At 37.7% G+C, this 27,498-nt stretch overlaps 1 protein-coding gene across 2 annotated transcripts in view; it reads left to right on the top strand.

Moving 5' to 3' along the window:
* ap3b1 (adaptor related protein complex 3 subunit beta 1) overlaps positions 1–27,498 on the top strand; it is a 144,607-nt gene that overhangs the window by 74,515 nt on the left and 42,594 nt on the right. For both annotated transcript variants that reach the window (XM_012967364.3, XM_012967368.3), the window contains exons 18-22: positions 1,675–1,780; positions 3,004–3,145; positions 5,713–5,866; positions 14,983–15,058; positions 15,606–15,706. In XM_012967364.3, the coding sequence (XP_012822818.3) occupies positions 1,675–1,780; positions 3,004–3,145; positions 5,713–5,866; positions 14,983–15,058; positions 15,606–15,706 (579 nt within the window). The remainder of the gene's footprint in view (positions 1–1,674; positions 1,781–3,003; positions 3,146–5,712; positions 5,867–14,982; positions 15,059–15,605; positions 15,707–27,498) is intronic.

The following is a 27,498-nucleotide window of genomic DNA, read 5'->3' as shown; positions in this document are numbered from 1 at the left end:
CTAAATATTTGGATCAGTTAGTGAGTGATAATATTAAATGGCCCAAATACCAAGACTAAATAAAATGCATGAGGTTTTTTTGGTTGGGAATATGTCACCTGATGCAGATATTTTTGCACAAAGAACAAATGACCTGTTAGTGGCCAACCTTCCACCAGCAATGGAAGCTATAGGATGACAAGACAGATGGTTTTACTAGGAGTATTATTTTGCAGTGCCCATATTGGGATTGCTGTGCTTCAGGCATTATCTGTGGCATTGTGCTTGCCCCTACCATTACTAAACCCATTGGTCTCATTAGTCAGCAGTCTAGGGATATCGATCTTGACTGCGCAGCTGGAAAAGTCTGCAGGTTGCACATTTGTGTAACAAATGGCACATAATGAATTAATATGCTGGTTAAAGTCTTTTTTATTCTTTGGTTCTTTAGCAGAGAACCAGTCAAAATGTCCAATATCACCAGTCACTGCTTTCCATATGGAAGACATAGGGATGACAGATTGATTAATCATTTTTAGAAAAATTGGGTATAGTATCCTAAACCCAGAATCAACAGAAAACTTATAATTGTCTCTTTTTCAACGCTTAGTGCAAAGCTTATACCTGTAATAACTCCCTTAAATTGAGCCCAATGAGCCTTCTGTAGCTGGGAAGTTAAGGAAATTGCCATCTTTGTTCTACTCTAAACCAGCCCTACTCCAAGGAGCTGCTTGGAAACAGCAGATGTTTATTTTTTTTGTCAGTTACTCAACTACTGAAAGTATCCAGCCACCTACTTTCATACATTTATTATCTTTATCAGATACCAAGGTTATTGAGATGAAGTTGGTTCCCTTATGCTGCCATAAAAGCTTCTACTTTTCTATGAAGAATTTTTGCAGGATAGTTGTTGGTGGGGTTTGTTTCCATTCAGTCCCAGTAGCTTTGGACCCTGTTGTTCAGTGATGAGGCCTGGCTCAATTTACTGTTCCAGTTTATCCAACATACATTCATTTGTGTTGAGGTCAAAGCTCTGTGCAGGCTGGCCAAGTTCTTCTTTTCCCATCACAGGAAACCTCTATATAGACCTTTCTGCGCAGACCTTGCACTGGGACATTATCATGCTGAAACAGGATTCTTTAAAGTAGGAAGTCTTAGCCTAAACTATAAAAAAACAGCTGGACCATTATTCTTCCTCCATCAAAATGTAAAGTTGGCATGGCACATTCAGGCACACTAACCCAGACTCATCCCTCTGTCTGCCAGATGGTGAAGCAAAATTCATTACTCTGAAAAATGTGTTCCCATCATTCCAAACCCCAGCTGCATTGTGCATGGTAATGATAGGCTTGTGTGCAGCTGCTTGCATGTTGGTAAACTCCTGTCAAGTACTTCTTGTGCTGATATTAGATTCATAGAAAGTTCAAGTCCTGGCAGTAAGTGTTCCAACCAAGGCTGTGAAATGTAGTGCACAGGTGGGCCTTTATATCTGACCTTGTATTAGTCTTACTTTTCACCTACAGTTGAATATAACATTGGCTTGTGTTGGTTCCATGTTAAGGAGTCACTGAGTTCTTCAGTCTGACCCATTTTGCTGCCATTGTCTATTACTGGGGATGACATTGTTTTATACAACTGTGTTTTCAATGATTGTAGCTTACATTATTAAAATTATACTTCCATTTTTTTCTGTAGGTTAAAAACAAGGCTACAAAACAGGAAATGGCAAACACAGAGAAATCTTCTGACAAATTCTACTCTGATTCAGAGGAGGGAGAAAAAGAATCAGAAGAAAGCAGTGGTAAATTTAATTCAATGGACGTATTTTTCCTATTACAGAGATATAACACCTTAGAAAACAAATTAATAATACCGTTAATGAGCATAAAGTGCTGTCCTTTAAGAGAAAAAACTGCTTTAAGCTGGTCATACATAGGCAGATATAAGCTACCAAATTGGCCCCTTCAGGCTTCTCTGCCCATGTATGAGCCCTGTCAGAAAACCTATCCAGTAGATATCTGGCTAACTGATGAGTCCTTTCCCAACGGCCTGCATTGTTGCCTATTATGATCCAATTGCTTGTTCCTCCCGATATCGGGCAAGCATCCACTGGTTTGGTGACCTTGCCAGATGAGCAGATATTAAGGTGTAAGGCCACCTTTAGTGACTTCTCTTGTCCTCTGATGCAGGGCTGGTGATACAGGGGGTTCCCAACACAGGAGGCTTCAGGGCACTGGCAGGCCAAAAGCAACAACCAAAATGCTTAATGACTGTTCCTGCCCTACTATATAATTATACTGTAAGCTACATACAGGCTGCTAGAAAATGCAGAAAGGGATAATAAAATGACTTAATAAAATATCCAGTTCCTGCCAGAATTAGTAAACTGTAGTTTGCAGCACTTTGGCACCAGAGGCCTATATTCCAGTTTATTATTTACTGTAGGCACTTGTTATGGTCTGGCTTCTGCCATTGCATTATTCTACTTGTCACCGTGGAAGCCTTGTTAGTACCCATAATACTTTGTGTCTTCTTGCACATTCCGTAGCCATTTGCAAAGTTTTTGGGGTCCCTAAGAAAGGATAGCATCTGGCACGCTTTGATAATCTATTGCTCGGAATGCTGACGTTCAATTAAACCGTCAGGATTTATAAATTATGTGTCCTTATATTTTAATTAAAAAGCAAACACTGAAGTGTAAAATATGAATTCAGCAATGCCTCCATTGCTGTTTTGCGTGTATTGATTTGTTTTGAAAAAGCCATTTTTTATTTCCAAACAGATAGCGTTGTGTTATCAGTCACCGTAATGAATTTGTAGTTTTTATTGATTCTCTCACATGATTAAACTATGGTTTTTAATGTATTAGTGCCATGTAGGTGGTTTGTAGGTATTTTATATTGATGTGCTCTTTTGTATCAAGCCTGCTGTAAGTCTGCAGAACACTGACAACTCTTTTACATGACTTATTGTTCATGTGTGCAGCCAGAATCGCAGATATGTATCTTTTTTTTTTTGTGCCAGAAAATGAATCTGAAAGCGAAGAAGACAGTGATAATGAGAAGGAAAGCAGCAGCGAGCAGAGTGATGCCAGTTCCTCAGCCGAAAGTGAGAGTGAATCGGATGAAAGCTCCTCAAAAGAACAGAAGAATAGAAAGAAAGACAGGTAAATAAGCTGTGTGCACCTTAGGTACCAGCGAAATCACCACTTTGTTGTTTGAAACTGCTTCAGTAACACTAATAGCTTCATGGGTACCAGTAATATCGATTATGTCTCAGTTCAGGTTGTTTAAGCACCGCAGGAATGTTTCTAAAGCTCCATAGGTGGTTGATGTATGGCAGAAAGCTAAAGGTGTCACCTGCCACACAACCAGAAAAAAATGCAATGCGTAATGTAGCTTGCCAGTCATGGGCAAGGAGCCTATCTCAGTGATCCAGAACATGACATCTACAGCATTATTCTATGTGCTTGTTGTGTGCCAGGCCGCCCATCTCCATTCTGCACAAGACTACACGTAGATATAAATTATATCAGGATGGGTATATCAAAGGCTTGAACAGCAGATATGGCCAAGAAGATATCAGAGGTATGGTAGAAAGTGTCCACAGCTGGTCTCCTTAGTAGTTCTTGACTGGTATAAAGGCAATTAGAAAGGCCCATTATTTGATTTTCACACCTTATTATCATCATACATTTTGTGACAGCAAAACAGTCCAACCGTACAACTGAAATTCTACATTATATATAAAAGTGGCAGTACAGTGCCAGATAGAACAGTGTGTGTTTTTCTTAACCGGCATGCCTTCTTATTGCCTTGCACTGTGCTCAGTCTGTTCTCTCAGTGCTGTCAGCCAGTGGCCTCCATAGATGCGATCACCCTTCGTTCAGTAACCTGCTGCCAGCTCCGTTGATGAGTTTGCAGTTCAGCTCAGTCGTGGCTGACAGCCCTGATTGGAGCATAGTACGCACTCTGCTCCTTTTATTACAGACAGTAATTAAAGCAACTCGCCCTGCCACTTCCATAACAAACACAGCATAATGCCCTAATTATGACTTTATTAATTTAAGTCAGGATTTAATGATTTTAAAAGTGATTTATATTGTTTCTCCAGCTCAGAACAAATGAAATCTGTAGGTTAAATTAATACAGGCTTTTTCATCACTGCAAAGCTAAAAAGCTACTTACCAGTAAATTCTCTTCATTAGGGTAACAGTAAAACCATAAGTAGTAGGGTAAACAGTGGTTATGTATTAATCTATTGCTTGTTTATCTTTAAAACCCACTGTAGCAAGGCCCCTGTATAACATATAGGAGGAATTAAGCAGAATTTGTTTTTTAAATAAAATGCAGTGTTGTCCCCTTATGAATTCATTTCCCATACATAGTCTCACCATGATTTAATAGAACCGTTTTTGCTCAATAGCCCTGTATTTTGTATGGAAATGGTTAGCTCAAGACACGAGACAGCAAGAACGCTCCCAGCTTTTAGTGTTTAGATTAAAACATCATGAAGCCCCTCCCTAAAAAAAGAAATAAGGGGTTCACCTAGAGACATATCATGCCACAACACCAAGCTGGCAGGACATGGGACCTGGTGGTCAGGACTCAGCAAATATTTTATGGCTGATTAACCCTAAGAGCATTGGCAAATGAGGCTGTATGATCTCCATGATTTCCTTTGGTAAATTGGACTGTATGATTTCCTCTGGTAAATGGGGCTATATGATCTTCATGATTTCCTATGGTGAATGGGGCTGTATGATCTTCATGATTTCCTGCGATAAATGGGGCTGTAGGATCTTAATGATTTCCTTTGGTAAATTGGGCTGTAGGATCTCCATGGTTTTCTTTGGTAAATGGGACTGTATGAACTTCCTGATTGCCTGTGATATATGGGGCTGTGTTCTCCAGGATTGCTTCTGGTAAATTCCCAGTGATCAACTGCTAGTAATTACCTGATTCCTTCTGTAAATTAGAAGTGAAAATCTCAGAAAAGCAGGTGTCAGTGGTTTTTTAGAGGTAAACATTCCTGAATGCTATGAGCCCAGTATTATGCACTGTTTTCAAAGAATTCACCAGCACACCCTGGCTTTTGGCCTCTGTTCACCCGCTGCTCAGTATATAGTTAGGGATCCACACCCTCCACATGCTCTGGCATCAAAGAACAAAACTATGTGGCACAACATGGCGATTGCAAGCCAGGCCCCTGCATGTTTATTCAGTGCAATAGATGCCCCAAAGTCATTACATCTTTTGCACTGATTAAACAAGCATTTGCCTGGCCTCGATTGCAATTGCCACATTGTACCTGTTAATTTTGTTTTATGATGCCCAGTATTATGCAAGCAAACATAATTGCATATTGCCCATGATCCCCTGCAGTTTTAGTCAAAGTCTCTCTTTCTCCTCAGGCCCAAAATATTAGGTTGTAAGTGTGGGGAGTGTGACCAGTAGTGATGAGGGAATTTAATTTTTATTTTTTTTATGCGACCACAACTTTTTTGGGATGACTGCAACTTATTTGACACTACCGCACTTTTTGCAGCCAATAGCTAATCCATGCCTAGTGAAAAAATTCACTCATCACTAGTTACCAGTCATGCCAGAATGATAGAGACTTAGTTGGGTCAGTTTGCTATGGTGCAGAGAGGACAACATATATTTTGGATATTTTATCATGCAAACCTGTTAAACTTTGCCTGTAGACTTATTTTTATTTTTGTTGTTGCAGTGAAGATGAAAAGAAGGGGACTGGTACAAAAAGTGAAGACTCAAGCGTATACTCTGAAGATAGCTCAGAATCAGCATCTTCAGAATCAAGTTCTGAATCGGAGGAAGAAAGCGAATCAGAACCGGAAACTTCCAAAAAAGTCACGAATAGTAAGGTAAGAGGCAAAGTGCTAAGCATTTACTTTTTGATTCTGGAACGTTGCACCTTTTTCACCTAATTTTTTGCCTTTAGTGGGAAAGGCCAAAAAAGTGGCATGTTGGTGTGCTACTATGCTTGGCAGCATCGAAAGGCATGCTTATCTGACCTTTATCCATAAGCCATTTTTGCCTATAGCCAAATAGCTATTTATCTACTTTTATGTATTGCTGAACGTTAAAATGCTTGTACAGCCATTCTGTGTTGCTCTGTATTTTTACTTTTCAGTACGTATAAACTTCAGTGGAATTTTGCTTTTCATGCAATATATGCACTTTTCCTTCAGTAAACCGGCACCACACTCTACATATTGCTATTATGTATACACAGGTATACATAATAGCAATATGGTTGGCTCAAAGTTATATATCAAGGCTGATGGAGTTGCCTACAGAAATGTTTGTTCTGTTTCTCATAGAATTCGGAATACAGTGATGATGCCCTAAAAAGCATCCACAGAATGGACTAAATTTGAAACTAAGAAGGTGCAGGCAGAGCATTGTCTAACAATACCACTGACTGAAAGTTAATTTAAAAGTTAATATTCCCTTTCGGCATATCTTATTTAGAATTTTCCCTTTGTGGTCTTTCCCTCTACAAATAGATGAATACATAAGCCTAGTTTATTTCCATCTGAGCAATCAAACACTTCTGCATTACTAAAAGTGTCTGTTCCAGACATTATTGTCCAAAAAATTTAGAAAACAGGACTTGGCAGTCGATAATACTATGTACATTTGCTGTAGATTTCATTGAAATGCTTTCCTTGTCTTAAATTGGTTCACTGTCTTTATTGACGTCCTAGTTAGAGCAGCTGCTTGGGAAATGTAATTTCTGTGCGAACTGTACACACACTTCCATAGGTATACACTAAGTGCCCCTGGTGTCCATTTACTTTGCTCTTTTCCATCCTACAATGATTTACTTGCTTTAGATTGCTTTGTTAGACCTTCCTGTACAATTTATTATTAATTATAATGAATCCTTAAAGACCAGTTTTCCTCTTCGGCCGACCTTCATTATTTCAACCACCAGAACAATTGTTGACATGTCAGGGTCCTGCCCAAGAGGAGAACCGTTCTTTTGACCCTTACATTTTTGGGTTTAGGGGAATAAACTGTGCATATCCATAAAAATGCTGCTAATAAGCTAAGCCTTTATAATTTACTGTGTACATACTGGAAAGCAAATAGAAAACTATACCACAAAATAGTATATACAGGACCCGCCCCTTTAATGGGGCAGATAAACTAAAGCTTTTCTTGTAGTTGGAGTATTGTATGGTCATACAACAGAGCATGTAAGCTTTATACATTCTATATATTTTAAGTTTTATACATTCCATTGATTTTATACATCCTGTGAAGGTGCTGGTGCATATTTTCATGTGGTTAAAAGGCAGCTCTGCATGTAAATCAGTGTCATAGGGAAAAAGTAGAGCTTGCTAGAAGTAAGTGCTGAGAAGGGAGCAAAAGCCATGGAATGGTATAGTTTTTATTCTTAGTACGTCAGCGGTATGCAGTGTCTTAAAGGAGAACTAAAGCTTCACAAAAAAGTACAAAGAAGTAGGCTAGAAATACAACACAAGTTAAATATTTTGGGGTTGTACTAGTAAGGTTGCCACCCTGGCAGCAATAGACCTGCCAAGGCTGGGGCCAGTATTATAAATTTGCCAGCAGTGAACCTGGCATTAGATTTGTAATATTCTTTCCTTGCCCCACCTTATTATATCGTCACTCCGCCCCTTTATGTCATCACGCTCTTGCACCTCACCTCAAGGTATCCACCCCCTTTTTTAAGCGAGCACTGACAAACAAAATTATATAACTTTTACAAATGAAACATGTCACATGACCTAATCATATGGTATCATTATACAAAGTGAATAAATTCAGTATCATTATATTCTTTGCAAAAAGCCATTGGCCATTATTTGCAACCAAAGCAGAATATAAGCATCATTCAAACTAGGGATGCACCGAATCCAGGATTCGGTTCGGTATTCGGCCAGGATTCAGGCTTTTTTGGCAGGGTTCAGTTTCTGCTGAATCCACGGTCCTGGCTGAAATGAATTCTAAGCAGCATTTGCTGATTAACATTCAGACGGGTTAAATGTTAGGGGAAAAGAAATATTGGCGCGTGCTGCACACACATCGATTTTTGACCTTTCCGGATCCGGTTCGGTATTTGGCTGAATCCATCGGGGTGGATTCGGGGATTCGGCCGAACCCAAATCACATATTTTCTGTTTGGGGATGCAGAGTACCCTTTAGCACATGCACCTCGGGTATAGATTTGATTGCAAAAGTGGCACTGTTGAATATATAAATATATATATATATATATATATATATATATATATATATATATATATATAAACAATACAAGGTTAATCAGCCATTCATTCAGATTCACATTAATTGGCAGCTGAGTTCTGCATTAGAATTAAGAATCGGCCCTTGTAGCACAAGCTTTTATGACGGGCAAACCTTATTTTCTGTTTGATGATTTCTGTTGACCTCTATGCTTAGCTTCTTAGTAGCCCAGAGCACACTGAGCATGTGCAGAGTTACTGACACTCAGATTATGCTCTAACACAATTCAAGAGAGGTAGCTCATGTGAAGAACATTAAAGCCTGGACCATTACTGGTATATGGCTGCTGAACCTCTGTCGGTATAGTAAGAAAGAATGACATAAAACCTGGATCTGTCTGTGAAATACAATTCAACCATTTAAGCGTGTTGAAAACGATGCTAAAGCTAGAAATGCATCTCTGTCACCACTCGTTTCATTTAGTACTGGGGCCGAGTAGCCAAACTTGCTGTTGTGCTTATTATGAAATAATCTGACACGGGCTTCAGTTTTCAAGAAAATCTTTGTCATACCATTCTTCAAAATGTGAATGCGATATTGATTTCAATGAGCTCCACAGACTCATATTGTTTTCAGCAAAACGAAGCTCGTGTTCTAGAACTGTAAACACGATCTCAGAATTAAAATGTGTTTCGGAGCCTCTAGGGAAGTCTCATTGGTTCTGTACCTTGAAAAAGTCCCATTTACCGTTCTGCGGGGAGAAATAATGGATTTGATTATGAATTGTGGTGACTTGATAATATAAGTGTTTTTCACTGTATTTATTTTTGCAAAGAAAAAAAATTAAAGTGAAAAATTATCTCTCTTGACTGCACATACAGCAGTAAACCAATAAACGGTATTATTTGTAGTATCTGTACGGGATCTGTTATCCAGAAAGCTTCAAATTACAGAATGGCTATGTCCTATAGACCTCATTTTAATCGAATAATTGTGATTTTTAAAAATGATTTCCTTTTTCTCTGTAATAATAAAACAGTAGCTTGTACTTAATGGTAACTAAACTGCATGAATCCATATTGGTGACAAAACATTAAATAAACCAATAGGATTGTTTAAATAATATTTAGCAGACTTAAGGGCCTATTTATTATGCTGTGTAAAACATAACTCGACATTAAAGCGGTGTAAAAAGCTGTGGAAAATAAATGGAGAAGTTCGCTGTCTGAACGCAGATTTTATGCCGTTATTTTAACGGCTTAGCGTTGTGTGGCGAATTTTGACGGCAAAGGTATTGTGATCTCTAGCGTCTTGGAGATTTAAAAATACCCCCACACAGATATATCTGCCAACGAGGTCAAGTCCCTGCATTTACAGGTACGGGATCCGTTATCTGGAATTCAAAAAGCTCCCAACTATGTTAAGTCCATCTCCCATAGACTTCATTTAAATCTAATAATTTACATTTTTAAAATTATTTCTTTTTTATGTGTAATAATAAAACAATAGCTTGTACTTGATCCCCACAGAGTTATAATTAATTCTTATTGGATGTAAAACATGTGACACCCCAAGTGATTGTAACTCTCCTTCTCATTTAAATGTTCTGTATAGCAGTAAGGAATCCAGCACTGGAATCCAGCGCATTGAAGAGGCCAGGTGTGCAGGTGTTACAACTCCCAAGCATTCTGGATAACAGGTCCCATACCTGCAATAACTTATACATTTCTTTTTGCTTTGTATATTTTGTTGGATGAGGATACAGAATTTTTGTGAGCTAAGAGCTGTAAAATACATCTTCTGTATGGCAGTACAGGTATAGGACCTATTATCCAGAATGCTTGGGACATGGGGTTTTCTGGATAAGGGGTCTTTCCGTAATTCGTATCTCCTACCTTAAGTCCACTAAGAAAATTAAACAGTAATTTAACCCAATAGGATTGCTTTGCCCCCAATAAGGATTAATTATATCTTAGTTGGGATCAAGTACAGGTACCGTTTTATTATAACAGAGAAAAAGAAAATCATGTCGAAACATTAGAATTATTTGCTTATAATAGAGTCTATGGGAGATGGCCTTTCCGTAATTCCGAACTTTCTAGCTAATGGGTTTCTGGATAAGGGATCCAATACCTGTACTTAAAAATACTTTTCTGCTAAGAACTGCACTTCCCAGCCTCAACTCAGTGCCCAGCTTGGTAAACCAATCTACCTCTCCTATCTCATCATGTGACTTCTATTACCTGATCTCACTGCTTTTGCCACCTTAGCCTCCTACTGCAACTCTAGGAATTAACAATGCCCCACTTTTCCCATCCTTTTGCCTCACATCCTGCCCTCTTACCATAACCCTTCAGAACTCCAGCACACTACTTCCAACGCCCTGCTAAATAATCCTGCTTATGACTCAAAATAGATAAATCAGGAAGGATAGGATCAGATTTATATGAAATACTTGTTAAAAATAGTTTGGTAAAATTTTGGCCTAACTGCTGCTTTGTGAAAGTGCCACCATTCCACCTTCTTTCCTAGTCCTTAAAACTTGTCTCCTTGCTTTAATAAAAATATAAGCAAGTTGAAATCTGAACCTTATGGGCTTATTCATCAATTTTTGAGTTTGTGAATTCGAGCTTGTTTTTCTAAATCGAATAAACTGACATTAAATGTTCGCTTATTTATTAATGTGGTGCTTGTGCGATTAAAGAAAACTTGGATGCCTCAAATTTTACAAACTCAAATAAAACTCGAAAACTCAAATTGAAAATATGGCTTGACTTTGGCTAGGACAACTCCCATTGACTTGAGCAAACAAAATATTTGACTTTTTCCCCACATGAGAAAAGAATAAGTATTTACTTCTGGGGGAAATCCCTGGTTGGCCACTGTGGTCTATACAAATATCCTTTGGATATTGGCTTATATTTTTTTTTTTTGTGTTTTTTATCTTACCGCAAACAACACGGTTCTGATACCTGCTAATTCTGGCTCATTTTTTTATCTTAAATATGTCTTTAGAAAACAGCTGTGTTGTCTTCATCAGGATTACAGATTTTTTTTTTTAAAAAATCCTCTGCCACCTTATGAATGCCCCTCCCTAGATAATTCTTCCATCATCCTAACTTTGGAACATCTCAGCACGTTTCAGAACTTCTTCCTGAATTATCTTGCTCCACTTAGCAAACTTTCCCTCATCTTATCGTTCGAGAATCATTTCTAAAGTGTTTCAGTAGCATCAGCATCTGAATGTTCTTGGTTTCCCAAAGTGTTATTGCATACTGCAGTAGATGGTTATGTTGGAAGGCATTTGCTGCGTTTCAAGATGTAATTAGTGTGAAATTGCTCAAGATAAACAGAATTCCTTTAGGAATAAATCTGGCTGCATCTTTACATTAGTTCATTCCATCTGGCAACATTTTCCCTGCTTTCTGTTAGACTTTAAACTCTTGGGGGACATTGCCATTTTTCTGTATGCATTCTTATATACTGAGTTTGACCCCCATATCTACTATAAATACAGCTGCACTGCTGTAACTACTCCTTGTTTATTATATCCATTGTGCCGACAGATTCTGTTTTAAGCAAGTATTAAAACCTACTCACTACATACAGTAAATTGTTATTTTTAGATACATTCACTATCACCATTCTGCAGTAGTTCAGGTTAAAGCTTAATTTTTATTGGTATTATTGTACCAAATGAATCTGGAATAATACCAAGGTCGATCCCTTTGACATCGAGCCAACGAGTGCCCTATGAAAAAACAACTGTATTTACTATAGCTCCTAACATTTGCGTTGATGAAGTGTTGACATAGTTGACATTACTGTACAATGAAATGGGGGGTGAATGCTAACAGTAAACAAAACATTTATAAACCTAAACATGAGGTCTGAAGACCTTACAGAAATGTTTAAGGTGAAGTTTGACCAAATGCCAAGGCTGTGAAATTAACCTGAAATTTTCTGCAGTTTTATGTCTTACAATTTTCTTTCCTCCTTTATTGTTTGCTATCACTGTGGTGTATGGCAGCTATATCCCCTAGGAGGTAAGTTGTTACAACTAAGTTCTTGTACGTGTTAGAAATGTCCGTCGGTAGAATAAAACTTTCTAATTCATAGATGTTGCCATTTTAATTGAACATGGTGTCTTCTGATTGGCTTTACACAAGGCCCTATAATGATTTCTTTCTAAAATACATATCCAGCTATAGGTTGTTGCACAGAAAAGGCAGCAGTGGGTAGAGTAAACCTGTTAAATACAGAGACCAGATTTAGGTGGACATTATGTTTAATATAAAACTCAACTGAAATGTATGTGTGGAAATAAACCATAACATACATTACTAACACATTCCATACACTTTTATAAACAGCTTTAGCAGAATTCTGCATGAAATTATGTATTTTTTCCATTAAATTATCAAATTCAATGTGGAGCTAGACATATTCTTAGTTTCCCAGGTGCTCTCAGCCGTGGGACTTGTATTCTCGTAAACTTCAGTCTTTCTTTACTGCTGTTGGAGGGATTTTACCCCCTTCCCTTTTCCCCCTCAGCAGCGATTATCAGAACAATGGGCAGGTAACAGCTCCCTGACACCTGCTCCTATGGCCCACCTAGTGGTAAATATGAAAATGGGGTAACCCTCATTTATTCAATTAGCACTCTTATAGTAAAGGATAGTGGGTGGCACTGCTGCCTTGCAGTTTTGAAGTTCTAGCCAGGGCACTAGCTGTAAGAAATTAGCATGTTCTTCCCATGTCTGCATAACTTTCCTTCAGGTTTCCCATCACACGCCAAAAACGTACAGGGAAGTTAATTGGATCCTAATAAAATTGACCATAGTATATGTGAATGTGATAGAAACATTAGATTGTAAGCTCCACTGGGGCAGGGACTGATGTAGATATGGTATGGTCTAAAATGCTGGAGAATATGTCTGCTCTATAAATAAAGTGTGATAATAAACCATTTTAGAAATAAGAGGAGGTTTAAAGTGTTATGACAGAATGGTAATAGTGTGTAACTTAAATCAGATGCCATTTGGCTCAGTGTTTGCATTGTTTTTATGTATGTGTGTATAACTTTATAAAGGGTATGCAGCGCTGTACAATCTTACAAAATTACATACAGGGAGGACAAGTGTTATAATAAATAAATAAATACAATAAATATATATAAATGCACAGGGAATAAGTGCCATGTGGTGTGAGACAGTAGGAAGGAGGTCCCTGCCCCGTAGATAAATGGAATGTTTAAGGTCTAATGATACTTTTTATGGGACAAACATAAAAGCCGATATGACAGTTTCTCAACCACCCAGGATGTGTCTGCGGGACATTTCCAGCCAAAGTCGAACCACCAAAGCTGCAATTTCAACTATTTATGTTGCTTCAATAAAACGTATGTTTCAGCCTCGAGAATTCCCCCCTCTCTTCCACATGTTCCCTCACTCACACGGCGTCCAATCAGAATGCAACTTTTACTCCTTATATATTGGTGGCCAAACTCTCCCATTGTTTTATGATATGGTATTCTTTTATAATGCACAGTTAATTGTTATGTATCTTCTTTAAGCATGTTTTGATTTATACAATATTCCCCCACCCCTTGGTTTCAAACCTTTATTCCTAATGCCCCTTGTCTTTAACTGCAGCGCTGCCAAGATGCCACGGGTATCCTTGATGTACTGTTTCTGTTGCAAGCCAAGTCTTTCTGGTTGATAGCTCAGAAGCTTGTCTGCCATTAGAAATGTACAGAAACAAATTGGCTGTGTTTTGCCTGATCACCTTTTAAGAGCGAACACAGCGCTATCAGCAGTTATCAGCCAGAACATGTGATTTGTGAATGATGCATTTTACATAAATATTTTGGAAGATAAAATACAATTTGTAGAGTAAACTGCAATTCATGTGCCTTTCCTGTGCAAGTCTATGGCTCACAAGGCTGTGTGAAATTCTCATTTTACACACTTTGCAGTCAGAGCGCATGAATTATGCATCGGGTGAGAGAAATCCTCAATCTCCCGCTTCATCTCCTATATGCTTTTATCCAGCTTCTGTCTCTATTAACATGATGAATTGGAAATGGGATATTCTGCATGCAACGTACCTAGAACTTTTATTTTTTTGTTTAGAACAAGCTTCTTTCTACTCTTCAGCAAAATGTTTTTTATAGGATTTCTATAAGCCGTATTTAAAGGGGTTTTAAACGCATAATGGCTTTTTTTTTATGTCAGTTCCCTTATTCTAGTTATTTATTGGTTTTAAAAAAGTAAAGAGTAGTAATAGCCCCACAGGATAAGGGGACCTTATAGTAAAGGTGGCCATAGACAGGCAAAATTAAGCGGATTTTCCCCCTTCAGACAGATTCAGCACCCTCTTTGCTCGTGTATGGGGCCGTCCAACAGGCATACCTGCCCAGTATCTGGTAAAAAATGGTCCAATGTTGGGCAGATTTAATTCTCCTGTTGGATTGAGGACTGCATTGCTCATTGATGTAGTCCTCTTCACGATGGCCTGTGTCCCCGTCATTGGGATCCAATAGTTTGGCCCAAGGTGGGCATATCAGTGAAAGATCTGTTCTTTGTCAAACTTGACAATCGAGTAGATATAATGTATGGGCAGCTTTGGTTGGGAACTACAACCCTCATGCTCCCAGGCAGCAGGAACAAGGCATCTTACAGTGCAAAATATAATGCTGTAGTTCTGTGTTCCATTCTTCTGTGTTGATTTTTTTTTTCTAATTCATTTTTTTTGCCAGAAAACTGAAAACAAACCGGTAAAACAAAAGGAAATCCCTAGAAAAAATGAAGTGTCTCTGCTCGATCTAGATGATTGTAAGTACCATGACTGCTTGTGTTCTGAGGCCTCAGTGTTGCTTTGTAAGATACATTGCGGCACAAATAGACGTAATTACCCTATTCTGATTTCACATCTCTGTCCACCTCAGAGAACTTCTGATGGCTTTTTAATTATTTCCTAGCAATCAAACGCACATGTTCAGCCAAGCTGAGTATTGTCTTCCAAACATCACTGGGATGCAGTGTAGCCACAATCATGGCAACAATATGATTTGTATGTATAAAGAGGCAGCTTTTAATTCTGTGTATTATAGAGCAGGAGCTGAAAAGCAATTCCTGAACTCATTTATGTACTGGTGGTTTTTTATATCATTTATATTTATACATTAAAGGTAAACCATACCTATTTATTGAGTTAATGTGTGGAAGGGCAGTGACCCAAAGGTAGATTTGAAACAGTTGCAGGGATAAGTAGCTCCATGAGGGGTGCTTTATATACGCCCTGTTCACCTATATGGCAGTCAGTTGCACATACGAGTGAATAAATCTTTGGATAATATTAATTCACTCTTTTTCCTCTTAGTTAATATGCCGGCAGCTGTTGCAAAACCCAGCATACTTTCTCCCAGTTTACTATCCGATTTAGAAGGCTTGTCCCTCTCTTCCTCATCTCCTGTAATAAATGTAAGTATATTTTAATTTTATTGTTTTTAAAAGTTATTTGTAGAACGATTTATTTGTTCATTTTGTATCATTTGCATTTTTATTTGAATATTAATTGCCAAGTATATGGTGAAGTTTGGCCTTGGGTTCCATGGGTCACAGCTCCAACAGGGATAGAAGTGGGATGGTCTGCTGTCAGTGAGAAAGTAACATGAAGGCAAAAGCTGAATGAGAAGGTTAATAAATCGGGTGAGCCCCAGACAAAGGTACCAAAGGGGCAAATTAAAGGCAAGAGATTGGACGGGGTCAGACGAAACTAGGGAGAATCAAGAAGGAACCTGCTAGGAGTCAAACTACGACATAGACTGGAAGTTCCTTGTTTGTTTGTGTGGGGGTGATAATGTGAAATAAAAAAAGTGGAAATTGTAATGACAATAGAAAATATGGAGAGACGGAGGATACATGCAGGGAGTGAGGGGGAAAGGTTTAACTAAATGAAGCGGGGAGCAAAAATAAACACAGAGCAGGTGGAAGAGGGAAGAAAGACAAAGTAGAAAAGGCAAAGTAGGTCAATTTAAAAAACAGACATGGGTGTACAAGGGCCAGTGCATTTTATTAAAAAACAGCAAGGTTTTGTAAAACTTGCTCTAAATAAAGTGAATATATTTAAATGGCCATTGGTTATACAGTAATAACAAACCGTAATACTGGTGAGTTATTAGAGTAAACATTTCCAAGCTGAGCTCCTAACCTTTTAATGGACTATTTAGATCCATAAACTCCCTGAGAGCTTCTCCAGATGACACATGGGGATGTATTCCCTACCTGCTTGAATGCAAGCTTATGATTTACTCAGCAATGTAAGTTTCTTTATTATAGGGATGCTCCAATCCTGAATCTCTCAAAAAGCTAAATCCTGACCAACCCCTAATTTGAATTTACATTTGGAAATTAGGGTACAGAGTGGTTAAAAATAACCACTCTGTACCCTAATTTGTGCAGCCTGTGTAAAGTCATGTGATATTAATGGTTTGGAATTGGATCAACCAGGTACTTGGATTTGGCCTAGTCCTGCTGAGTTAGGCTCAGCTGAATCCCAAATCAGACTCTGAGCACATTAGTATGGCCCACTGACTTGCCTTGGTATAGTCCAGTATCTGTTCCAAGAGCACTGCTTTGGTTGAGGAACACCGCCATTGCTCACACATTAACTGGCTGGTGAGTGAGTGTGAGCAACGGCTGTGAAATCGGAAATAATATTCCAAATTTGTTCTCCCTCCAAACTTTTTCCTTCAGTGAGAGAGAAAATGAATTTAACTGTAGGGCACATGCTGAACTAACACTAAGAAATTAATTTATTACCAAGTGATAGAGAGCTCGGAGTAAGAATAGATGAGTATATGACCCTAATATCAGAGGAATGTAGCAGCCACTTATCTTAGAATATGTGCGACAGTCTATTATTCAAATCGTTCAGCACTGTAATTGCATACAGCTTCTATAAAGCCTGTTAATAAAGTCTATTCTCTAAACTCCTGGCTACTGCGCATTATTGAAAGTATACCTTATTCCTTTTATTTCATCCCTCTGATCCCTAAATGAAGATTACTAATAGGATATAGCATGACAATTCCCTCTTTTTTCAATTGCCCTTTGCTTCGAAGGAGTATCCATAATTTTTTTGAAAAGCAATGAATTCCACACCCCCCCGGGAGCCCAAAGGGTTAACAGTGAAGTAGCAAAGGCAAAATTTGTTTTGATGCTCATTTTCCTTAATCAAATCAGCCTCCTTTTTAAAGTGATAGAAATGTCAGAGTGTGCTTTTCGTGCGTGTGTTGCTAAATCAGTTAGCTTATTATGGAGGTGTTTCTAAGACTGGATCTGTGATCTGCTCTCAATTGCAAGAAAACCCTGCAAATGGAATTTAGCCATTCCGATCTGTAACTCTCATAGGGACGCCTCACTCTCTCTACTTCTGCTGCCAGACAATACAGTTGAATGATACAGTTGAATGATATCCATTCATCTCTATGTTGAACAAGTTAGAATAACCCACCAAATGTACATTTTTACACCCCTCATACAGTTCATAGAACCTCTGTACCCACCAAATCAGATTAAGCCAAAATGCCAGGCTTCATCTGGGTTTATTATTGTCATTAGGCGACTGTGCCTATATGAAGGGTACTGTTGTAAAAGTTAAATTATTTTTCTTCATAGCATATAGTGGGGGTTTTTTTACTCTATTTTGAGGCTTTTTAGAAAAAAAAAAAACGTGTTTAACTTTCTATAGAAATGCTCCTTTTGCTTTTAGGGTTTATCACTCAGTACAAGCCATGATGTTATTACCCCCTTTAAAGACCATTGTTAGGATGCTATGCAGATTCAGGTTGTATATTGGCTATCCTGGTCCATTATTTACTATACATATGACTAGGTGCCTCACTGGACACATTAGTGTCACGCTCCCCTCCCATGATGACAGTTGAAGACATCACTCCTTCATCTTACTTATGACATTATTCCTTGCATACATCATTTTCTGTTTTGTGCCATGATAGTAGTTTTTCCCTATGAGACTTAGCCTTAAAGGGGAACTATCATGAAAATGTAATATTAGCTTAATCTCACATAATATTAGAAACTTTCTAAATATAATTTATTACACATTCTCTACTGTTTCTGAAAAATGATGTAACTCTTCACTGTACCCCTCTCAATATATTTCTCAATTCATGAAGGTCAGATTTTGATTGACAGTTAAGTCTAATAAATCTTTTGGGGGCAGCTCCCTTCACCCAGAAGATTTATTCACTTATTCAAAATAATAGACTGACAGAAATCTTGCCCCTCTACATGCAGTGTTTGTGCCAGAGTGAGTTATTTTGTTAGATTTTGTTTGCTCTGGAATCAGTTATTTGAGTTCTCTAGCACATCTACTAGGAAAGGGAGCCCTCCTAATGGATATATTAGACATCCCTGTCAATCAAAATCTGACCCTGATTCCTGCATAAAGAAAGGTTAGGAGACAGATGCTGAGAGGGAGAGTGAAGAGTAACTTGGTTATTTCAGAAACAACTAAATTTTTAATTGGATATATTTAGATTCTTAATTTTGTAAGATAGAGCTTATGTTAAATTTTCATTTTCACGATAGTTCCCCTTTAACAAACCCAGTGAGTTACAATACTTTCAGATTGTCTGCAGCAGTGAGAAATGATGGAGATGTAAAACAGTTAGTGCAGCTGTTAAAGAGAAACAAATCATGGAAAAGGTGCTGGTGTAACCAGATCACAACTTGCAACCACAAAATAAAAAGCTCTTTATTGCACACAGTTGGATACCAAGCATGTTCTATTTTGATTATTGCCGCACAGTGTGATCCAGTGAATACAGTTCATATAGATGTATGTTGGAATATGCACTAATAAAAGAAAAGACAGTACAAGTACAATACAGTGTGAGCCTTCTGTTGTGTTGCAGTTCTGCCAACCTGTGTTAGATACAAAAGATCTTGTGCATAGGGAGCCGTAGCCCTCACATTTTTCTCCAGCAATCAGACATGGCATGGGACATATTCATTGACCCTGCACATTTCCATCCACTTCATTCACTGAGAGCGAGGAGCCTCAGGCAGCCGTAAGGCTCATTTCAGTTTTAACAATGGTAATTAAAGGTTAATTCACCGAGTCAGAATTAACGAGGAAAATACAAATGATAGGCAAGCAGCTGCCATAATAATGCAAGTTTAGAACAATATAATTATGCAATGAATTGGGCAAAGAACAAAATACTAATATTACAACTGCATCGTTCCATGGCTAATTGTGGCACAGAGAAGACTGGCGGCAATGGTGTCCGGCCATCGGCATCCGTCAGTGTCAGAATGCACACACCCGCTTCCTTACTGCTGCTATTATTTTATTGCAACAAGGATGGATTTTGTAAGTAACAAATCTATGTAATGAAGGGGGAAAAATATATAGAAAAGCTTAGTATGAAAATTATTGCTTAGTGAAGCCCCTATGACCTGCTACCTGATCCAACCTGCAATGGAATTATCTGCATTCTAAACCATGGCTCCAATAAAACATCATCCATGTGCAGGGGGAGGTAAAGTGGAGACTTAAAGTGCTGTACTTTTTATGGGGTACTTTGTATTTCTAAATTACACTGTTTGCATAGCAAATAATTCACTCTATCATTTAAATTTGTATTCTTGAACAAACAAATGTATTTTATGTATTTTAAATGTATTTAGCTGTAATATTGGTGTGTAGGCGCCATCTCAGTGCATTGTGCCTGGGTCTGAGCTTTCAGAAGGAGCCAGCGCTACACATTAGAACTGCTTTCAGGTAACCTATTGTTTCTCCTACTCCCATGTAACTGGAGGAGTCCCAAGCTGGACTTGGATTCCTTACTATTGAGTGCTATTCTGATGTCTACAGGGAACTGCTATCTTGCACACCCCTGGCTGAATTCACAAGCCAGATTCTTACGCTCCCGTGCAAGGTCTATGTATGTCAACGTATGTGGAGGAAATCCCATACGTAAGTGGACTTTTTTCATTATAAATTCCTATTGTCATGTCTCAACTCCAGACCAGACAGGAGTACTACAATACCCTTATAAATAATAACAAATCCAACCCACCATGCCTATATTCTATATTGAATACCCTTCTGCATCCTTTATCAACAGAATCTCTCAACCTTCTGCACTCTCCCCAGGACTTTGCTGATTTCTTTAAAAGCAAAGTAGAGACCATCCGCAATCAGATTCCCACCTCTACTAACTCAGACTGGCTCCTCCTTCCTGAGGCCCCTTCTGCATGTCTTAATTCTGTCCATTCAGTAACGGCCTCCAAAGTCTCCCAGCTTCTCTTGTCCTCTCTCTCTATTCTCCCTTTACAGTCTGTGTTTGGGAGATCTAATTTGGCTTTAAATATCATCTATATGTTGATGATATCCAAATATACTTTTCGACCCCTTTGTTAATCAAATCTCTAACTGCCTCCCAGCAACCTCCAATTGGATGAACCCCAATGCCACCTCAAACTGAACATCTTTCCACCTAAGCCTGTTCCCTCTCCCCCCTTTACTAGCTCTATCGATGGCTCACTCATTAACCCTGTCAACTCAGCACATTGTTTGGAGGTGATGTTTGACTCATCTCTCTCCTTCTCTGACCACTGTCAAAACCTGTCACTTTTTTTTAACCAATATTGCCAAAATCCGACCCCTTCTTTCAAATGTAACAGCTAGGATACTCACGCATGCTCTCATCCTATCCCGACTAGACTACTGCAACCTGCTACTAACTGGCCTCCCTAACTCTCATCTGCTGCCAGAATTCTCCTCCTTTTTTCAAGGAGAGTTCAGGCCTTTCCACTGCTAAAATCCTTGTCATGGCTTCCCATAAAAACAGAGAATAACTCAAAAATTGCTTTTTTTTTTTTTTTTTTTTTCATTATTTCAATACCTTTTTATTTGATATCAAAGAATAAGTGAACAGACTATAATAAATTTATCGCAGATATAGGATATAAAGACAAACCATTTAAATAAAATATGACATTTTGATAAGTATTAGAAATTATTGCATATGAAGTATGTAAATGTTAGTCTGTATATATACAGTGGGCGGCTAGAGGTTTTTCTTTGACGGGAAGAATCTCCCATAGTCCCATTTGCTTATAATTATTCAAAATTAGATAAGAGAAACATTGATTGTAAGTAGTATAAAGCAACAAAAAAAACCAGTAAACAAACGGGGACAGGTCATGTCATCGCAATGAAAACATAGAGAAACCGAAAGCTTTATTTGTTTGTTACTGGTGGAGTTTGGGTGTGATCTTATTAACATTAATCAGGACACAGGTTTTTACAGCGAAAGAAGAGAAATTGGGTTCCCAGATTTTGAGAAACTTGTTATAAAAATTCCTTCTCTCAGTATTAAAAGTCCTTCGTTCCTCTGCACCTCACTACATCTCTTCTCTTGAGTGTCCATACGACTCCGCTCCTCGCAGAGCAACCGCTTGGTTGCACCTCCCATTATTACTACCATTTCCCATCTTAAACCTTTCTTACTTACAGCTCTTTATATTTGGATATTTTGGATATTATATTTCTTTATTCCTCCAGAGAGAATCCTCCCTCTGGCACTTATGTAGTAGTTTTAGCCACTGTAACCTGCAGCACTAATATCCTCCTATTTGTGTCTGTAAGTTACTCTCCCATATAGATTGTAAGCTCTGTGGGGCAGGAACCTCTATCCTCTTCTCTCTTTGATTCTTAACTTATTGCAACTGTACCTTGTATTTATTACCATACTTTGTATTTATCTTATAATGTAATAACCCCCTGTTTTGTTGTATTGATTAATTCTTCTACTGTAGAACGCTGTGTACATAAATGGTGCTTTATAAACACATACATACATAGACTTCATTCCAGTACTAGGCCTGTGGCTGGATAGGGAATGTACACAATAATAGATATGCACTTCAGGTTTTGCCTGCAGAAAACAACAAATTCTGCATCTGGGTATAGCCCAAATAACCCATTTCATGAGACTTGCTGGTGAGTATGGCTACAGATCTCATGAGGTAGAGAAGCATACTGTGTGACTGGATTTTCATGTTCTGCAATGCTTATTCCTTTTACATGTCAGGTAAGCAGAGATACTGTAATTCTGACCTTTGCCTGGATGCATGGAAACAATGAACCATGTAAAATGGCTCTTTTCTCTGCCATGCTCACAAAATCTTTGTAATGCCTGGAATCCTCTGTTATAGCAGGACATAGTCCAGTGTATAATAATGATTACATATAATAGTTGTGATAACATTTGTACAAGAGATATTCCTACTAAGTAAAATCATACTAGATGGGATATGAGTGATTAATCCTGGGTCATAATATCTTTACATGAGAGTGCTCAGTATGGTCTCATAAGGTACACACAGGCTGCTTACAAATTTAACTACAAATTCTGTTATACATGACTACTGGTTTGGAACAAAATACAGGTCCGATTGCTCGGAACCTGATGTTTTCCAAATACGGGGTCTTTTTGTAATTTGGATCTCCTAAAAAAGTAATTTAAACATTAATTAAACCCAATATTTGTTTTGCCCCCAATAAGGATTACTTATATCTTAGTTAGGATCAAGTATAAGGTACTGTTTTATTATTACAGAGAAATAGGAGTTGTGTTTTAAAAATGTGAATTCTTTAAAATGGAGTGTATGGGATACACTTTCCAATAATTTGGAGCTTTCTGGATAACAGGTTTCCATATAACATCCATACCTATATTCATCCATAACTTTTTTTTTTTTACAGTTTGCTACAGCATGTTTTCATGTATAAGTGATGGCCTGCTCTGGGAGGGAAGTAAAAGTTATAACGTATGGAACAATGTAACCGTTTCTCCAGCGTTCTATAAAAATGTTGATTATGAACTTCTTCCCCATTTTCTTATTAGCGGAATAGCTGGCCATCTTTTTAATATATTTTTAATCATTTGAAATTTGTTATTAGAAAATGGTGAGAGAGGAAATTACTTATTTGGGGCACTTTCAAAAAATGTTTTTTGAAATGTTAAATTATCTCTAGCAACCAAAATATTAAAAATCCCTTTGCTATAATTCTGTTGGATTCTTGGGCCTAAACCACAAATATGTTATATCTTGAAAGACACTAAGGGGGCCCATTCATTAAAGTACGAATCCAAATCACAAAATACGATTCTTTTCGTTTCAATCCGTAAATTTCTAAACTATTCGTAGTCGTTGCGACAAATATGATTTTATCACACGAATTGTCGCAAGGCACAAAAAATATGGTTTTGTCACACAAATTCACGCACAAAAATATGATTTTGTCACCAAGTACGAAAAAGTTGTGAAAATTAACTAAAAAGTCGCAAAAAATACGCACAGTATAAAAACAAATTTTTTGCATTCGGAAACAATCGTACTTTGATAAATGTGCCCCTAAAAATCAGTAGGACTTGTGGTCAGGGGCTTCTGCTATAAAGAAAATGTGTAGTACAGGTGTGGGATCTGTTTTCCGGAAACCTGTTATCCATAAAGTTTTAAATTACAGAAAGGTCATCTTCCATAGACTCCATTTTAATCTAATCATGATTTCTGTAAATCAGTACCTTGAAATTAATCCTTAATGGAGGTCAATGGAGGTTTATTTAATGTTTAAATTATTTTTTAGCAGACTTAAGGTATGGAGATCTGAATTACAGAAAGACCCTTTATCCAGAAAACCCCAGGTCCCAAGTATTCTGGATGACATGTTCCATACCAGTATTTCCTTTTTTTGAAGAATTTTACTTGAGAAGCTGTGTTCATCTTAAAATTGTTTTGTGTTATCTTTCCCATTCTAACATGAAACTTAAGTCTCCTTAAGACAAGGATTTATAAATCAACCCCCTATGATGTAATGCTACAGGGTCTTCTTCAGCGTAAGCCTTAGGGTTTTAAAGAGTAATTTATTTCAGTTAAACTAATGATGATTTGGGTTGAAACAGTAGAAGATTTCCAGTGAATTCTTGCATGTTCGTTGTCTGCAATACAATTTTTTGCATTTATATGCGCAAGAACTGTAGCCGGTGTCATGGAAACACCCGGGTGGATTAATTTACTATAAGCTGGTATTCATTTTGGGGGGGAAATAAACAGGCAGTAGTTCTTTTGTACAACAGAGGCCTTCAAACACAGAGACATATTTGTGGATATTCAAATAAAAAAAGCCTTGTGTTTTATCAGTAAATATTTCTGCTGGCACGCTCCTTTAAACATTATTTTGACATTAGAAGCACCAAGCACTAGCATTTAGGCCCCCTTTGGTGTGGGCAGTTGATAACTTTTCATTCATAATTAGTTCATAGAGAATCGAGAGACATTTCAGGGAAATTGAACTGTCAGTGGGTAGAAACAAGCGTTTGACCTCATCACATTGAGTGGGGCCCATCATAATTTGTTCATTTGGTCCCCATCAGCCTAGCCTCATCTCTCATACGGCACCTTGCTGACCTTCCCTCTCCAATTCCGCTCAGTTCAGCTTTAATTATGACTCAGCAGACCCGAAGAAATATTGCAGCATGCTCTCAAAAACCCTGAACTGCCACTCACCAAAAGATTGTTTCTTAACAGGTAATGAATGCCCAGAGGAAGTGGCGCTGTGTGTGTCCCATACCAGTGCCGCTGCCTCGGTGGAGATTTCTCTCTTCTCTCAAGTATGTCACTAGCAGAGAGTGAAATGTTCATTTCAAGGGTTCCCTGCGAAAGGAATAATCCAGGCTCCCTTGGTGTGATGTGTGTGTGAGCCTGCTGATTAAGAAATCAAAACAATAGGCCGTTCCACTGAAGGGCAAGGCGAGACTGAGACATCCATTATTCTAAAAGCCGGGGCTTTTTACTGTCAACATGAAGGCCACATTTTGTTTTGTGGGCAAGTGTAGTGTTATATCTGTGTTCCTTTCAGAGGAAAAGACGATTAAACTCTAAATGGCAGACATTTACCATAGGTCATTTTTTTTTTTCCCCCTCATATTATACCTTCCTCATTCGTCATATCACATGTTAATAATTACACATAATAAACATACGACACTGAGTTTGTTGTGACAAAATACAGTGTTTCCATTTATATTTAGGGGTAAAGTTATCAACATATGGATTTTTTTTTTTTAGATCTTTTTATTAAAAGCAAAAAACATTACTTTTTTGTATTGTCGCACAAATAAAAGTGTAAAAAAAAAAACAAAACCCTGAGAACCTTTTAAACCACAAAGCATAGAAGGATCTTTCAGTTGTAAAAAGAACAACCTGCCAGTGACTTCTACATGACCTCAACAGCTTTTAGATGGCATATTTTTCCTTAGGATTTGTTGCAGTTTTGTCACATAAATGGCAAAAAATTTTGTTTTTTTTCTGCGACAATTTTTTTTCAATTTGAAGTAATGCCCCCTTAATGCTGGCTAGTATTTTTTTCCATCCTTATTATGGAATATTGCATTTTATAGTGTTGTTTGTATGTGTGTAAGAATTATTTGTGTTTATATGTGCTTGTTTGTTAATTTATGTATAACATCATTATGAAAGGTCCTAAGTGGGACCATAAGGTTGTATACAGTACATATATGAATAAAACTTCTTGTGATTGCTATTCTATATGCATATGTGTATATTCTCCCCTATGAAAACAAACAGCTGCCACTCTCTTGCCCAGAGGGCCCTTAATCTTCTTGAATACAGTGTTTCTGTATTGGCTTCATTGCTCAACGTAGATCCAGTCCTAAAGCCTATCCCCTTATAAGTGTATCCAAGGGGACCTTTTGTCTCTGATTTAAGATTTGGTGTAGTAGGTTGTGCTCATGGACCACTTACATATGTAACTTGAATAGAGGTTGTTTTTATCTACTGATCAATGATCAAAGCGTGTTTTTACATCTCCAGTTTTTAAAAACTTGAAATACCCAATGTAATGTTATTGTATTTATTCTAATTCTCGTAGCTTGTCCTCCTTGCACAAAATGTTTTCTTAGTTTTGATTATTTTTGTTGTTTTTGAATTTAGTTCACTCTTGAAAAACCGGGCACTACTATGGTTTATATATTACTGTAGGATGGAGAAGCCATAATGTAGTAAATTAGGATGACTTAGAAACATTAGTGAAAGAAGAAAGTACTAATGAAATAGTTATTCTTTATATGTAATATATGTTTCCTTTTTTACAGTGCATGGTATGGCACTTTTAGAATACTTGTAAAAATTTTAATATATTTAAAAAAGATTCTGTGATGACTATATCCATTTTAGTCCTAACCCAGTGTCTTGGGCAGGGTATCCTTGTGAATGTGAGCCTGTCAGCAGGATTTTCAGGTCATTTGACATAAAGGATACAGGTGCAGTAGCTTACAGTGAAGGTGACTACTAGTTTCATCAATCACCAAGCCTTTCCTTAAGTTGATACATAATGGACCCCTTTAATCAACTTCCATGTTCTTGTGTCACGTGCTTGAGAGAGAGACACACACACACACACACACACACACAGACAGACAGACAGAGCAAATCTTGGACTTTAGTCAAGGTTAAGAAAAAATATTGTTGGTTATTTACCCAGAAGAAAATCGAAAGGAACATTTTTATAAAAGCCTGTTTTGTAGCCAATAATATACTTTTTCAGACTCATTGCAGACTTTGATTCTCAACAAACAATAGATTGTGAGGCATTGCTTGAGATTGAATGCGCCAAACATACCTTAAATATAGAGCATCAACATTCATTTTACAATATGAGTTCCAAGGGTGTCAGGACAGCTGTTGTGATTATTTTTATGTAATATTTAAAAGAATGATAAGCATTTGATTTTGCAAATAAAATGACAATGGGTCAGTACAGCATCTGTAATATTTGTAGGAACTGAGAACAAAATGTTTTTTGAAGAAGTAATTTTACTGCATTAAGTTGCATGGATGAGACAAATCTATGAAATCAACCTTATTTTCTGGCCTCATTTGCTGTACTGTAGCATTATATCCTGCAATTTACATGAGAAAATGGTAAACAGCCAGAGAACTAAGTCGAAGGAACAGCACTGAAGTGGGTTTGTGCCTCTATGGGGAGGATAGGCACTGTATCAGAGGCCAAGAAAGGGCAGTTATGAGCTTTTCCAGTGGGCAGTGCGCAATGCTGACTGCACGCTTAAGTAACTTTAGACAAAAAATGGCATTAGCATTTTGTTGGCTATACCACCTTCTTACAAGTCTGTTCTATGCTGCTTTTTTTT

Source organism: Xenopus tropicalis, chromosome 1 (assembly GCF_000004195.4).
Source record: "Xenopus tropicalis strain Nigerian chromosome 1, UCB_Xtro_10.0, whole genome shotgun sequence".
NCBI lineage: Eukaryota > Metazoa > Chordata > Amphibia > Anura > Pipidae > Xenopus > Xenopus tropicalis.
This window is presented reverse-complemented; position numbering and strand designations above follow the sequence as displayed.